Source organism: Alligator mississippiensis, chromosome 3, assembly GCF_030867095.1.
Source record: "Alligator mississippiensis isolate rAllMis1 chromosome 3, rAllMis1, whole genome shotgun sequence".
Classification (NCBI taxonomy): Eukaryota; Metazoa; Chordata; order Crocodylia; family Alligatoridae; genus Alligator; species Alligator mississippiensis.
This window is the reverse complement of record NC_081826.1, coordinates 126217688-126234596: the sequence shown is the minus strand read 5'-3', so window position 1 is coordinate 126234596 and position 16909 is coordinate 126217688. Positions and strand designations below refer to the sequence as shown.

The following is a 16909-nucleotide window of genomic DNA, read 5'->3' as shown; positions in this document are numbered from 1 at the left end:
CTGTCCAAAGGAATTTCAGCTACTAACTGATGCCTGAGAGAAGATTTGGTCTCTGAGAGGCCCCAAGGGGAAAAAAAAAAAGGTACTGCCTGCATATGTATTTTGTAATAAAAAAACCCCAAAGTGTCACTGTTCAACAGTTAAACTTTATTCTAGGTAAAAGGTTGAAGGGAAAAAAAAAATCTAGCTCTTAGATTTAAATAAATAAATAACAAGCCAAAAATTTTGTTTTAGAAAATTAATGAAATGGTGTTGGCCAATTCAATTTATTCTGCATACTTGCATACAAAACTGCATAATGGCAATTTACTATTTATTAACACAATTATTTTCCCATCTTTATCAAGCAATGTTCTTACTGCCAAAGATGACCTGTTCTTGTTCCATGGGTATTTAAGCAAAACAAGATGTAGTAATAGAAATGTATGTCCATAACAAAAGAATCAGCAGTCAACAGCGAGCTTGGTTCATTAGTTCACTTTCACTTCAAACGTGAAGTTACTCAATTCCAAATGCATAATAAATCTGAATTCTCTTTTACACTTCAGAGGAGTCAAAGAGATGCAGATCCAAGTATAATGTTTCGGATTCTGTTCCTTCTAAAATGCTAATCCATACACTTTCAAACAATCCTAGATATTAACACCAGGATAAATGTAAACCTATAACATGTTTTGTTAAACCAACAAAATACTTTACTGTTAGAAATAGAGAGAAGCTTTAGGAGCGTAACACTTTAGCATGCAAGTCTAGACAGCTCAATTCCCTTACCAATCAATACATAGCAGACTAAAGTAAGCAATGGAGCTGCATTTCCAAAAAGTTCCCATACTTTAAGCTTCAGCAACACCTTTAAGAATCTGAACAAGCAAAAATAAAAATTTGCTTCATAGTTAATTTTTTTGTAAGGTAAGTGAATTTTTACACTGCCAGCCACTTTTATAGTTAGTAGTAAACAACATGTTTTATTTTCTAGCATACACACTACAGGGGAAAAAAATGTAGATAGACATTAGTACAAAGCTACTCAGTATTCAGAAAGCTGTGTTTCTGCTCATCCAAAATTGTAAACTGTTGAATGCAGTATTACAATTTTAAGTGGACAATAAAACCAGTGAATACAAAGGAAGATTTGCTCATCTTGTGCACCAAAAAGTGTCCTTTCCTGTCGTATTCCTGACAAAAAGGAGTGCCACTGAACTCCACACTTTACCTTCTCCCTTATAGTGCTCTCAGATGTGCAAAAGCAATGCAGTTGTAATAAAAGCCATGTCCATAGCTTGCAGCAAATGCACCTCTCTATCTGAGGGCAGAAACTGACCACAATGTTTCCTGTCTACTCTGTCCCACCCCCTTTATGGAAGGCTACCAAATTAGAGCCTGACTTTCACCGACCGGATCAGAATTCTGACCGTCTCGCATTCAACCTGCAAAGATGCATGATCTCAATAACGCAAGTTGAAACAATTTTTCCAGTCCTTTATCTACAAGCCAAAGGTTCCAAAGCAGGTGACTTTCAGAAGCTGTCCAAGAAACATCCACTCCTGGTTACAGTATACAAAATAACTGCTAGATGACATTCATCACATCAACTGATAAGCAAGCTACTAAGCCAGCGTTTCATTATCAGAACCAAGGTCTTCATTCAGACAAGTTAAATGGTAGCAGACTTATAGGTAACAGAAAAGCCGGTATTTTTTTTTTTATGCCCACGAGGCATCTTTTGTTCTAAATTTAGCCTGTGGGAACTTGATGGTTATGAAAGGTGCTGAATTTTTAGTTCCTGGGACAATGCGGTGTCTAAAAATTGACAGAATGTAGAACACCACTGTCTATAGTAGCAACACAGACTTTCCAAGATCTCTCTGCCAGCTGATTATGTCAAGCAGACCTGGTTTCAGGTAAGAACATTTCCCTATCGACCCTCATTCAAACTATCATTCTTGTTGCCTTCAGTTCTAGATGAGATTCACAGATGCCCTTGCTCAGGAATAGGAAATGATTTGTAGCGAGGACCTACTTTAATAAAGTTTATTTCTGAGTGCGTGATACTGCCAACCTCACCTGCAGTGACACCACATCTGGCAGCTGGAGTTACCACTCCCTTTTCCTGCTCTGTAGTGCCACCGTATTTCCTCACTGCCTGGCCAAACCCTCTCTTCTCCCCCATTTCTGACTGTTAAAGCCCCCTGGTTCCATGGGCTAGATAAGATGGCTCCACAGGCTGTAGGTTGCTGGCCCTACTAGCTCCTTTGGGCATTCACATATGCCAATGAGTATTTACATACCCAAATCACAATAGCAGTTCTACATTCACTTTAGTGTCTAAGCAACAGTGAAATCTGATCAGCCCTGTGGGTTTTTCCAGTCCATTTTGTCTTACTAATAAAGCCTGGCTTAAAGAACTTTGAATGATTGTTTTTATTAAACTGAACGAAGGGATCCAATCTTCCCAACCTCAGACCCCAGAGTAGTCAGTTCCTTTGGTTATGCTCGATTCTCCATTGTTTTTCACGGAACAGTATCAATTCCCCCAGGAAGCAGACAAGTCCTCCACGAGAAATTTGAGGAACTAGTACAGGCTGGTATGGGCTCCCACCCTCATTTTGGGAACAGGAAATAAAAACATTCTATTTGAAGTCTAAGCTGAATTCATAAGCACAGAATTAAGTTTCTAGAAATCATACTTCTACTTTACTGCATGTTACCTTCTAATGTTTTAGTCAATATATGGTAATGTCTACCAAGAAAGAGAAGTCTCATGATTTCAGGGTATCCAGTACAACTGTAACTATTTCCCCCTCCTCTAGGCCCTGGAAGCAGGGACATATTATCCCCATTTCACAGAATGATAGAGTGGGGAGTTCTGGTAGCATTACACAAGGTTACCTACTGAGCTTAAGGCTTCACTTTTGGCCATCACCTTTACTATTCAAGGCAGTAGAAGGAATGAGAAAAAGTACTCCCTTTAAGGACTTAAGTAGCAGTTCTGTACTCTGGGTTGCCTAAAATTCAAAAGGTAGACTGAGACTAGTCTCTGCTGCCAAGAAGCGTAGAGATGCCCATGCCTTTTGCTAACTCAGTGAGCTGGTGGTCATTTTGGAGCAGCTGTGCTTTAGGAAGACTAAGGTGCAGCTACACAACCTCTCCGAAATCATTGTGCAGTTTGAGAAAGAAGAGCTACTGGCAGCACCTAGAGCCAAGAAGGAGTCCAGGCAGGCGTGTAATAAGGCAACTGAGCACCTGAGGCAGCAGGACACATGAGGGAAGTGGCAACTTCCAGCTGCTGCTGTACCACCAGTGCAATTGTAAAGGTTGGGCAGCAGATTTTAGTTTTGCATCCCCTCCCCTCCACCCCCTAAGTGAGCACCCAGGGTTGCTGCCCCGGACACCCCACCCTAGTTATGCAACTGAGCCCAAGTACCAGCTCAACAGGTTTCATAAGGAGTACAGCCCTTCTGACAAATACAGCCAGGGAAAAAGCCAAGCTGGTACCAGATCTGTGAAAGCATCATCATCCTAAGTCTTTATAAACAGACAATTTCTCCACCTTCAAGAAGCATGGGGAGAATTTCTTTAAAACATATACATAAATTTGGCTCTTACATTTTTGTGTAGGTGTGCTGTAGAAACAAGGTCAGGTTGAAAGCTTCCCTAAAGGGTTCCTTCTGCTAAACCCCTTCAGGCATCCTTATAGGCATGGGTGGGTATCTATCTGCAAAGTGCTTCAGAGAGCCTGTCCTCAGGAAGTTATAATCCAGTTACGACAACCCAAACGGGCAAAGGGCCTTAAAGTTCAAGGACAGGGCAAGGTTCCCTTTACCCCAGAGTACATTGCCACATACCTTTTATAACAGGTCATTTTCCAACTTTGAAAAAGCCCGTGAAATCTATTCAGCCATGCCCAGGTTTTGGAGGCAGTCAAGTCACTGAGAAAGCAGGACTGGCTCCCAGGAGAGCAAGGCAATTCTTTCATTCTGCTTCCTTATAAGTAAGGGACTTTCCTTAGTTTCCCGGATGTAGAACAGATATTGAGGCAAGGAAAGAAGAAGTTCCATTCGGTTTAAAGCTAACCGCTATGTGGTCAGACCACCCCATCACAGAAATGTTTTTGGCTTCTGTAGTTGTTTCTTTTCTAGCATGTCCCTATCACTGTAGCAAGCCTGAGAACACAACTGGGCCCTGGGAACGGTCAGCATCAGCTGCTTGCAGCCACTGGGCTGCACCATGCTTCACCTGTCACCCCGTGCCTGGGCTCCGCCTCTCCCCACTCCCCCCAGCTTCTGCACTGCGCCGTGCCCTGGTGCAGGCAGCTGGTGTCAGCTGCTCCCAGGGCCATTGCAGCAGGAGCTGGGGTGAGTGGGGACAGGCAAAGCCCAGGCGCGGGGGGGACAGGCGAAGCACAGTGCAGCCCAGTGGCTGCAGGCAGGTGGCACTAGCTGCTCCCGGGGCTGTTGCAGCAGGGGCTGGGATGAGTGGGGCCCCAGCCCCACAGCCCTTTCCCTTCCCCGCTTGCAGGCAAGTCTGTTGGGGGAGGGGGCGCACACCTATGCAGATCGCATAAGAGCAAATTGACCTCACATATAAAAGTTATGGGTCTAAAAATGCTCATCACATAAGAGCGAATTCGCATATATAGAACCCACATAAAATCGAGGGAAACCTGTAGTGAGAAATATCAACCTACTGGATACAAAAAAAACATGGACTAAATATAGACTTTGGATTTATGATGCATTATAGCCTGCCTAACATCCAACTCCCCAGGTAAACCCTCCACTTTTTACCAGCTATTCTCATTCCCTTCCCCCCCCCAACCCTCCTGTCTCCCATCCTTTAACTACAGCTACATTCATTACCCCTACCCCCACCTGTCTTTCACCTACTGACCACCTCAATTTACATTTTAACTGACTGGATTTCTTGCATAGATACTGGCCTCTGGTTGTTTTACCTCTCCATTCAGGAAAAGCACACACCATCTGCAGGTACTTTCTCAGCCTGAGGAGAAAGCTTGTGCTAGTTTGTGCCCAAAAGCTTGCTAAGAAGAATTTTTCCAGCTATCTGAGTTGGTCTAATAATAGATATCAGATTTACCCAAACAACCCTGTCTGCCATTGTTAGAAACAAAGTATTTATATTCTTTCTGAAAATTAGTCAGCTCCCACCATGCATATTTTTCACAAAACCAAGCCAGAGCCCATTTGATCACCACATGCTCCCAGATTCTTGTAGTTAAGTTTTGCCTCTTGACACTTTAGGACAGTGTACACATTAGAGGTAAATAAAGCCAGCCAGAACAGAGCAGAAGACATAGATATAGAAGCATGTAGCCTTTTTAATTTTTATTTACCTCTGTAATTCACCAAGCCCTCTGCTTGTAGATGGGCTTGGGTTTATCCTCAGGAAGTTCTGCTTTAGGTTGAGATGAGTGAGGTCTTGACTGTAGAAGAGGTTGGCAGGCAGATGCTCAAGACTGCAGCATGACAGATCCACTGAGCTTATGCGCTGTGATGCAATCTAGAAACCAAGAAACAAGCATGATAAGACCACTGAAAATGAGAATGTCCCCTTTTACATTTACGGGTGTAAGAGGAGTCTTTTACACAAAAGTAGTTACTGGTCTTTTCACTTTCCCGTGCTCTGCCAGTGCTGCCTCAGTCCCAGTGATAGCCAGTATGCATGAAATGTATGTAGTGAAGGTTTATCCAGTGCAAGTCTTGGAACACCGATGTGCTCTCCACTGACTAGAAAAAAAAAAGTTGGTTAACACTCACCCTGCAAGCAGAGATGATTGGCATTTGGTTTGAAAGCAGTCTGTCTGCAGGCAAGTAACAGTTGCAAAGATGGGGCATAAAACATTCCATGCTGCTATACAAGCAGTAAATATACATGAAGTGATAGGTAGATGTGCATTTTCCCAGTCTCAAGCTTTTAGAGTCAGTGTTATGAAGGGATATTAAAGGAAGATCATTGTGCTTACCATGCATTTATAATGTCAGCTTTCTAATTTATAGAAACTCCTGCTGTTGAATTTTTCAACATTCTGCCCTTGCAACTAAATTTCAAAGCCCAGAAGGGGATATATTTATATAGCTGGTGCTAACATGTCTCTTCAGGGATAAGGACCAGCAAGCCTGCTTTTTTGCCCCTCCATGTAATTACTGATTGTACTGTGCTCTTCTCCTTTCACAGATCGAAGCTGTTAGGGCAAGAAGATTTCAAAAAGTGGTTTCTTCTCCTTGCTTCTCATCATGCACTCTCTCCCCCCAGACATTTCAAAATTATTTTCCCATGGTGCTGGAAAAGGAGATAGAAACACAAAGCTCTTCATTAGAATGTCAGGTCATCCTAGAACACGACCTTGAGGTCACCTGTTAACTACCAACACATTAGCTGTGGCACAACACTACAGGAATGTCTTGTTAACGATGTGCCATAATTCTGGCCACTTGAGAATGATTTCCTATAGTTCCAGCAAAGACAAGCCTACAGAGAGAATGATTAAAGAAATAAGGGAAAGTCACCACTAGAAAAGCATGCTTCTTGTATGAACCTTGTTACAGATCTGAGGGCTGAAAGGAGCAAGAGCTATACCGCTAAATTAGACCTCTAAAGTAGCACAAATGGTTACGTATTCTGACAACTATTCCTTGCAACAGCAACATAGCTTTATTTGGTCAGCAAAATTTTTATTGGCCTTGTACACTAAGGCTCAAAATTACAAACACTACATCTAAAGAAAAGAAAAGGAAAAAACAACACAAAAATTCATAAACAAATGCACAGGCGAAGTCAATCAGATTGTACTGATTAGAAAAACATGTAGCTCTGCTGCCAACTATGGTTATAAAGTAACATCACCCCGCATTTGTGGAAAGGGACAGTTCTGCACAAGTTGCCCTGAATGCAAAAGAATTAATCAGCTTTAGCTAGAAAAACAGAATTGGCTGAGGCTGAAGGGAAGGTCAGCAACAGGGGAGAAATATTCCTTTTTAATGGGGGGGGGGGGGGGTAGAAAGAAAAAACTGTAAGCCAGCTTGATTGTAAATACCGCCTTCAACTTCAAGAGGAGTTGTCAGTTCCGTCATTTTCCCCAATATAAACTATAAATATCAAACTCCTACTTTTACATTACAATGGCTCAAATCTTGATTTAAAGCCTACATGTTACTGTAACTGTACTACATGAATAGGACCATAAAGGGCAAAGAATGCTTTTTCTTCTGTGCTAACCAAAAGCTATTAATATGTAATTCTGACGAACCCAGTATGAGAAAAGTTCTCTCCTTTATTAGCCAAATTGTGACACTAAGAAGTAGTAAATAAACTCCTGCTATTTTTATCACACAAAAGTCACTGCAGATTAGGGAGTAAGTCCTTTAAATCAACAAAGCAATAGGCCACAGGAGGTATATTTTAATACAAAGGTCTCTAAAACAGCATTAAACAACAGTGGTAAAAATGAATCAGGAACACTTAATAAAGGATAAGCGTCATTAAAAAAGCAGGAGTAACATGCAAGACTGGATAAGTCCGAGTCAAGCTTAATGGAGTATTTCACTAATGAAAATACTACCATTTTGTAGCACATTTGCAATACTTTTTAAAAGCATCAAGTCTTGCAAAAATAAGATTAGGATTCCTAACGATCTGCTAATAATCACAACCTTCACAAGTCATGAAAGTTCTGTCTAATCCTCTGTTAAATAGTAATTTTCTATCGAGGACCCAACATTTCCAATCTTGTTACGTGGAGGATTTTTGAAAGATTTACATGCGACTGACAAATTATTTGAAGATGCCTCTAACATAAAATTAGGAGGTTCAAAGAAGTGCGTATTGGAAGGGATTGGCCCTGTTACTGGCCACAATTTTACTGAAATAGTGTGCCATATAAAGATTACAGAACTGAGGAAGAATTAGTTTTATTTTCTCAAAAGAGAATTAACTTGATTAATGTAATCCTTCAAGCTAGACCTTACTGACCCATAAACTAAGTATTTTCTCCTAGTAGTGTTTTACTGCTCAAAAATTAATATTGTTCTGTATCACAAAATGGTAGGAAAAAAAGAAAGATTTTGGGGATTACATTTTTACCGGGGGGAGGGGAGGGGAGAGAAGCCTACACAATTCTGTGCTTAACCTTAGAGCTCACAAGGGTGAGTTTAAAATGTATGATATTACACTTGAAAACAACTATTTAATGCTAATATAATGCCTGGGTTCCCAAATTAAACACTTTAAGGAACTTAAATCTCATTTTTCATTGATTTAGAGATTGAGTACCCTTTGTACTTATTATTGAATTATTTAGATCACAGCATTTATAAAAAAAAACAAAAGAAAACAAAAAACCTAGGTATATCAAGTTCCCTGGGCTGACTTAAACATCATAACAGATTTTTTTGATATCAAATTAAAACAGGTGACAGCCTTTTCAAAACCAACTTTCACACAAAAAAAGCATGGGGAAAAGCCCTGTAACTAGGGTCAATTAATTCTGCAGACAGAGACAGAATCCCCTTTTCTCCAAATCCCTCATGGGGGTGGAGTCAGCATCACTAAGCACTTCCCCAAAACAAGACAGGAATAGACAGACACACTTGCTTTTGAATTGTGGGCTTTTTAAAGGCTCTAGTGCACGGTTATATACAGTTAGTATCAATCAGTCTTACTGTACACCCTGTTCTCAGTGGCTCTCCTTCGCACTTGACCAACACAAAAAGGGTTCAGTGGTTAATCCCCACACCTGTTCACCATCTCCAGGTTGTGAGATCCAATGGCCCAGTCCCATCCCGTGTCCTAAGCCACAGAGGAAAGCAAAATTCCCCATGTTCCTTGCAGCCCATTTCATCTAGGGGAACATCTCTTTCCTGATCCCAAATTTGGCAACAGGTATGACCTTGAGCGAAAGACCAAGTCACTCCATCCATAAGCCTGCAATGTTTCAATGACATAGCAAAATCCATACTTTGGAAGTTCTGATTTCCAGCAGATTTTTTAGTTGTTTGTTTTATTAGTGACAATTAAAATATGAGGATACAAGAATAAAACACTTAGCTATATGTGATTTTGTAATGTTTTTAAACAAATGTATAAATGGATTTTATGGAAATTTTACCCCACTATTATTTCAACAGAAGAGAGAGGAAGCAGTAACCTGGTAGGTTCACCCAACAGTTTATTTACTCAACAGCAATAAATTTGACTGAAGATCCTTTCAGTTCACATTGCATGGTACTCGCTCCATTCAGGCCTACAAGTTTTTAAATGCTTCCTTTGTCTAACACTTGAGGAACAGACCAAGTAAAGATCCCATAAAAGAAAGTGGCATAAGACTAGAATAGCAAGCCAAAAAAACACTCTAGATCTTCATCGCAATTATCTTTTAAAACACCAGTGCACTGTGTACTTTGCCTCAGCAGTAATGAAATGCAGTATCGTTATTCATAATGGTATTGGCAGAGCAGGCTTTTCCCTTGGGCAATGAAAACCAGTGAATGACCATTCCCCACCTAAAATGAGTTTGCCTATAAAAAAACTATAATTATTTCAACAGAAACACTCATGAAATGCTAGCATTTTCAAACTGCCTCATGCATTACTTTTAACACAACACTGCTTAAAAATATAAGCAAGGGTACACAAAAGCTAGTGACATCCTATGTGGACCAAACTGCTCTGAACAAGTCTCCTTTGGTTAGTGTTTGGTAACTTGATTTGAGGATAACTAGGTATGATGACAAATAAGATGAAAAGGAACCTAGTTTCGTGGTAAATTTACCTATTTGCAATTTAAAAATTGCAACAAGCCGCCTCTGTTCCTTCTTTTGTCCAAAAGCAGAATTGTGTGTCCACCACAAAGCTGTGATGGGACTGATTACTGGACCCTTCTCTGCTCTATCCTACAAAAATCTGCTGCTAACAATGGATGCCAACAGTGTCTTCAAGACAGATTCAGGCCTATTTTACATGCGTAAGTTTTTGCTATAACCGAAAGCATGAATTTTAAAAATAAATGTAATTATACATTCTCCCTATTCATCCCAACTCCCTCAAAATAGATTTTTTTTTTAAATCTCCAATAAAAGACAACTAAAATAACAGATCTCAAAATGCGTTCCTGATAGTTGATTTTCTTTCAAGTTACACCCAACATTAGCTTTTGTATACACGTGTTTTAATTTTGCTCCCCCTTTAAAATCTTCAAAAAAGACACACGTGTTAATCATACCATTGTGGCAAAGCTTGCCAGGCTTTGCCTGGCTCTCTGGGCTTAGGAAACTGCAAATGCAAACGGTGGGGCAAAACCCACCAACCGGAGCTAGGCAGGGGAGGAGCCAGAAGGAGAGTCCACTCCACTTCTATTGCAAAGGCGGGGGCACCAGGACGGACCTATTTGGGAACTGCAGCTGCAGCTCCCCCAACTGGTTCATTTTCAATCTGGAGGCAGGGCCCCAGAAGGGGATATAAGCAGCTGCATGCTAAGCACATGGCACAGTCTGCAAGGGTGAAGAAGACAGAAGAGGTCACAGGGCCAAAAAGAGCTGGGAGAACTGCCCAGCGGGCATATCCAGCTGCCCTGAAGAGCCTGAAGATTTCACCGCTGGACAGAAGTGGTAGAGAGGTGCTGGTGTCACTGTACAGAGGGTCCGTGAGGGACCAGGACTCTGGGAGCTACATCGAGGTGGCTCGAGTCTCCAACCCCAGCACGAGGCTGGGCTGCAGCACAGGTATCGCTTCATGGAGGGTCCTCAAGGGACTGGGACCCATATCAAAGTGCCTCGGGTTTCCAACCCCGGCGTGAGGCTGGTAATGGGAGCCAGCACTACTGCATGGTGAGTCATTGTGGGGCGTAAGGCCCTGAAGAAGGAAGGGCCGGGAAGTCTGGGTCCTATCCCCTGTGGTGAGTTCACGTGGGTCCCGGAACGGAGTGGTCCCCGAGCATGGGGAGCAGTATTAGAAGCAATCCCGCCCTGGGCATGCGTGAGGTTGGTCCAGGCCCGCAACTCCCTCTGCTGGGAAGGTTTGAGAACCTGGGCTGCGTGAGTGAGTTACGCCTCTCCCCTGGGGCCTGGAACTAAGCACTCCCCTGGAGAAACATTAGCCAGGCCCAGGAAGCTTATGGACACCACCCACCTGGCTCCTTGGGTCATGTGAGTCAGTGGGGCAATATATCTATTATTATTATTATTATTTTGAGAGCGAGCACAAGAGGGCTCTATATCTATAAATAAATAAAATGTGTACCTGGTTAAGACATTGCTTTCTGTTCCTCCTCTATTGAGATATGATAGGTGGGATGGAACTGCGAGTAGACTGCAGTTTCTACCCCCAGCATGTGTGCCCTACTGGCTTTTCCCTTCTATTGGTGAGAGGGGGACACTCACTCTGGGGACAGCCAGGTTACAGCATTAATATTTCTAAAGCTGACTCCAACTATAATAAGAGTGGTTCAAACAGCTACAGAAATTCAGTCAAACAGTGTCGCAGAAAGCCCCCTTTGTACATTTACTTTCTGGACACTGATATACTGATATAACAGAAGCCCCTTCTTGCCTGCACCACCCCCCATTTTGTGCATTTATTTTTCCTCCTAAGTATTGGCAGAAACCTAGCACACATTGCATGGGTGTGGCAAGGCTCAGAACAAGCCAGAAAGCTGAAGTGGCTTTCTGTAGGAGAAACCTACAAACTACACCTACATATCATTTAAGCTCAGTGTCACTAAAGAAAACACAAGAAATAAAATATCCACTTCAAAAGACTGTAAATATATTCTGGTGCTAACCTAACTCACTCACTGTCCCCAGTAACCTTTGATCCTCAGTACCTCACAGTGCATTTTTATATTTCATCTGTCTCATCTTTACCATGGCATTTTATATTTTTTACTTTTAAACCCTTAAGGAATGCACTCCCTGTAGAATGAAGTTACACCCTGGATCATTGTTAATAGTCTAGCCAAAGGAACTTACTAAAAAACTCTGCTCTGCAAGCCATTTTAGGCTAACCAAGACAAGGAACTGATTCCTGGGACTGAACACCCACCCGACTGACCATTCCTGCAACCCTTCACAATATCGTTGGTAATTAATCAAAATCACAAACTGGCTCCCAAAACTGTACTACCAGATAGGCAAGATACCTTTGACTAACAGCTGCTGTGCACGACTCAAGTAGGACAGCAACCTCCAGATGATGCTAAAGAAGATGGCAGCCAAGATGATGCTGGGGGATCACACAAGTCTGCCAGAAAGAGATAAAAGGCAGTGAAGCGTGACCCTCAGTGGCACCCTGTCATCCAGCACCTGACCTACCAAGAGAGAAGGACAAGCAGTCGGCCCCTTTCTGGGGAAGACATTGCCTTGAAGGAAGCTGACCATTGGCAGCAGACTCCAGGGCCTCAGATAGGTAGATATACTGACAGCAGTGCTCTCACAATCACTGCAGCAGCTACTATACACTATACTACCTGGGTCTAAATTACATGGGTTTGAATGAGTGAGTGCATGCATGTGTGTATGCGCACGTGTGTGCTAAGGGGACCAATACCACTCATAACTCAAAGTTTGCATTTATGATTTTATTCGTAACTTCACATCCCAATTTATGATGATCCCAAGAGTTGGTCCTTTGTAGCCAACAACACTAATGATTTAGAACAACTAAGAGCAAAAACATTTCCTCTCAAAACCAATCCAGCTCCATACCACAAGCATCTTATATAGAAAAATGCGAGAAGCCCACTATTGATGGCCTCAGTCCCATTTTCAAGGAAAGCTTGTCAAGAAATCAACTGACATCTTCACCCAAATGAAAATAACTTATTTTCCCTGAAGTATAACTACCCAGCAAGCTAACATAGCCATTCCCTTTTATAATCTAAAAAGGCTACCTAATTCTCTCCGTCCCATCCTTTACTTTTTTAAAAACATCATGTTAAACATAATACACATCCAACTCAAGCTTAAGACCCTTCAAAAGAACATATATGAAAGCCAAAAACTGGGCAAAAAACTTACAAAACTAGGGAAATCAATGATATAGTAATTCCATTTAGGGACAATAGGTACATGATGGTAAGCTAGTCACAGTTCAATCAGCCTGTCCTCCTATTTTTTCCTCAAAACTGAAGACTTGCTCTGCTGTACAACAGTACGCTATGCAACCAAAATACCCAAGGCAAAAAAGTGACATTTCTTTAACTAGCACGCCTCACCCTCCCCTCAATTTTTGTTCTTTCATGTTGATCAAAACCTGTGTACAAAAAGAATATCTTCTACATTTGAACTTCATGCAGGTTTAGTGTTCACCAACTGCAGTGTTTGCTACTTCAAAAAGAGACCAGTGGAACAGAAATAGTGAAGCAAGTTTCACACACAACACTTCAGATATGATTTGAGACTGCTTGAAAACTCTTGCAAGCAGGGACTTGTCCTACCAGCATAACACTATTTGGAAACTTATTTTGGAGTAGATGGCTTTTTGTGTCAACCTAAACAAAGAACGGTCCCTTTTGTTACAGTGTATGCACATCCACATGGGAGTTTTACTGGCAGTCCTGCTGGTAAGTTTCCCTGAATAGGCAAACCCCTAAGCAAGTAGAAATGGAAATTACCATAATGGAAAATAACTGATGCAAGTAACATGTCATTCTATATAAATCAGACTCCAATTCCTTCACTTTAAGCAGATTTCCCAAATGAAAATGGCTTTTCCTGTTAACTCAGTAGAGAAGTACTGACAAAATAAAAACATGTCAGCAACAGCCTCAGTTTGGGAACCTTGGTGGTTTTCATTTTTAATTAAGATCCACTGAAGGGGTCAAACATTTTGTGCCCCTGTTCCATCACCAGCTGCCCATTCTCCATCACATTTTGTAACAGCTTGAACAAGTACCTACAAAACTCATGACAATTACTCCTCTCTATACTTTCAGAGGTCTAAAACTCTGACATCAGGAGTAGCAGTAAACTAAATTGGGTAAATTAATTTATACAATTGTATTTAAAGCAAAAAGATACCTATCAAAATCTCATCATTGTAATGGCAAGAGGCAAGAATTTTTGTGGGTGATAACTCTTATTGGACCAAATAAATACACAGAATTGGTCCAATTAAAAGATATCACCCACAAAAATTCTTGCCTCCTGCACATTTCCTGGACCATCACATCTACAACATGATACCAACACAACAAAAACATTGTTAATGAACCTCAAGGCTGGGCATTACAACCTCGGAAAGTATAAATGCATATGGATGCCAACAGGCCTCTTAACTTCTTACTTAAGCTTTGCTTCTGTTAAGCAGCAGAGGGAGTAAACAGACGCAGCACTTAAAACATTTCAAAAGGCTACTGTACAGATGTGGAGAAGGGATAACATACTCTCAAGCATGACAAGGTGGTGCCTGCAGGGAGCTGATACTATTTGGTACCATTTTGCACTACCATACAACTGTACAGGTTATCAGACCTTCGGCATCCCAACAGGCAGTGCTCTCTATCCACACTTCTTCCTGGCTACTGTTACCTGCTCCCCCCCACCCCCCCACATATATGCTGCAGCCCCTCGGGTTGACCCGAGGACCAGGAAATGGGGGGGCCTGACTGTTGGGGCATTCCTGCACCTCAGAACTGGCAGTCAATTTGGCTCCCATGGGAGAAAAGGCAGGGAGAAGAGTCCAGGTGTTGCACCCTCTGGCTGGAGAGCTTGCTTTGGTATACAGCTGTAATATTTTCAGAGCACTCCAGCCAGAAGCCATGACAGGGGCTGCATGAGTATCCTGCAGTTGAAGTGCTGTGCTTCTGAAATGTTTCTAAGCTAAAATGTTTCAAATGGTATATCTGTTCAGATCCACAGAGAACCTGACTTACATTTCTCCCTCCACTTCTTAACTCTCCATACAAAGATCTCCAAAATACTTGCTCTTGGAACACAAGGCTTCCCAAATCTCTCCGCCTTCCCTGCAACACTTGTGTGAAGACAGCATGGCATCAACCTTCAGCTTGGAGTATCCCTAGAAGGACAGCAAATCTCAATCTTGCCAAGGCAAAGATACCAGAGCAGCATGCAATTTACTGTGCATGGGGTGGGGGGGAGCAGGGGAAGAGTCCTTCCAAATGAGACCCTGATAAAGAAACACGGAGTCAGCCTGTATGCTTAACATGAACAAAATTAATTTAATTACATACTGTAGTATGTATGACCAAAGGTGTATGACCACCCCTGTAGCATTAGATTTCTGCTTACTCCCAGCTCTACTCCTTTGTCCATCTTTAAAAAACCCTTTGAGATCTTTCTGGATTCAAGATACCACAAAATCTAGAGTAGGCAGCACAACATTGATTCTAGTGTCTTGTACCCACATGTGATAATGACAGACATTTGCTTAGAACACAAAATTCAAATTCACATTTAGAACTGGGATGTGATTTAATGCCAATGTACAATTAGGCTTGAAAAAACCTAATTTTATGTGTGGGCAATACTGCTTTATACTCCCCTGCTGGGTTATATTTTTTTAGTAAAACTATTTGATGATTAACTAAATACAACCATCTAGAACCAAGCAACAGAGCCTTGATAAACTTCAGTGCAAAGAGACAAAACTACAGCTTAGCTAGAACAAGCAAATCAACAAGCTTAAAATTACTAAATACCACTTCACAGTCTTAAAATCATCAGAATAATTTTAACACTATAAAAAAGTCAGGATGCAAGCATTCACTCCCATACTATTAATCTATATGTACAACGTGTAAACGAGGGTTCAGAACTGAAATGGCAACTTTCTTAACAACTTAAGGTACAGAAGACAGTAATGAGTGCAAGAGGAAAAAACATTTCCAAGCATTCACCATTAACAATTCAAAACCTGCCCTAGTCTCTCATTTTAGAACAACTCACTCAAACCTGCTCTGTTCATTATTTTGTTCTTGAAGACAAAGATGTGACATGAAACCAGTAAGATACATTTTCTTTGCTTATTATCCTATAGACAAGTATCTATCTGTGTCATAAGCAAAAGGCAGCCCCAACCTTAAAGACATACGCAAGTTTTCCCTCCATTATTTCAGAGACAAAAAACACTACACAACAGGGGTCAGCAATGTTTTTTGTGTAGAGTACCAAAAACACCCGCAACCACAACTTCTAAGATGTTGGCACACCAGAGGAGGACACCAAGGGAGCCATGAGAAGCCCAATCCTTGTCATGGCAGCGCAGCCCTGGCCCCTGGCCTGCCACCCACCCCGAAGGCACACATGCACCTGCCACCAGCCATGAGCCAGGCCAGGGCTCTGCAGACCCCAATGCAGCTGCTTGCAGTCTCCTGGCTGCCTGCCTGCCACAGCTTGTTCAGGCTCTGGGCAGGCCCCCCATGCAGCCCGCCACAGAGCCCAGGCTGCTTGCAGCAGGCAACAGGAAGCCTGCAAGCAGTTGCATCAGGGTCTGCAGAGCCCCAGCCCAGCTCATGGCTGGCAATGGGTACACACACACCTTGAAGCACACTGCAGGGAAGGGGCCAGGTCTTCACTGACACAACAAGGATGTATCGGGGCTCTTGCAGCTCCACCGCTGTCCCCCCCAAAGCACATGTGCCAAGCAAAATGCCTTCGTATGCCACACTCTGACATGCATACTGGGGGTTGCCTACCCCTGTGCTACAGCAAGGACTAAGCTCGTTACTCTACTATACGCCAGAAGCTGAGCTCAGGTTAACTCAGGAAGAGTCATGAATGAACTAACACACTCAGAATTCACTAAAACAGGAACTCCTCAGTACTATTTGCAACCAAAGATCTTGACTATTCAAGATTTCACACACACAAGAGGAAGTTGAGATCCAAAACAGAAACTGGAGGTTTTGCTGGATTGTAATCAGAACTAGAAAGAAAAC

The 16909-nt window shown here is 42.1% G+C and overlaps 1 protein-coding gene across 1 annotated transcript in view; it reads right to left on the bottom strand.

Moving 5' to 3' along the window:
* Positions 1-16909, bottom strand: part of PHLPP1 (PH domain and leucine rich repeat protein phosphatase 1) — a 211197-nt gene that overhangs the window by 67501 nt on the left and 126787 nt on the right. The window contains exon 4 of the mRNA XM_019490333.2: positions 5354-5520. Within this exon, the coding sequence (XP_019345878.2) occupies positions 5354-5520 (167 nt within the window). The remainder of the gene's footprint in view (positions 1-5353; positions 5521-16909) is intronic.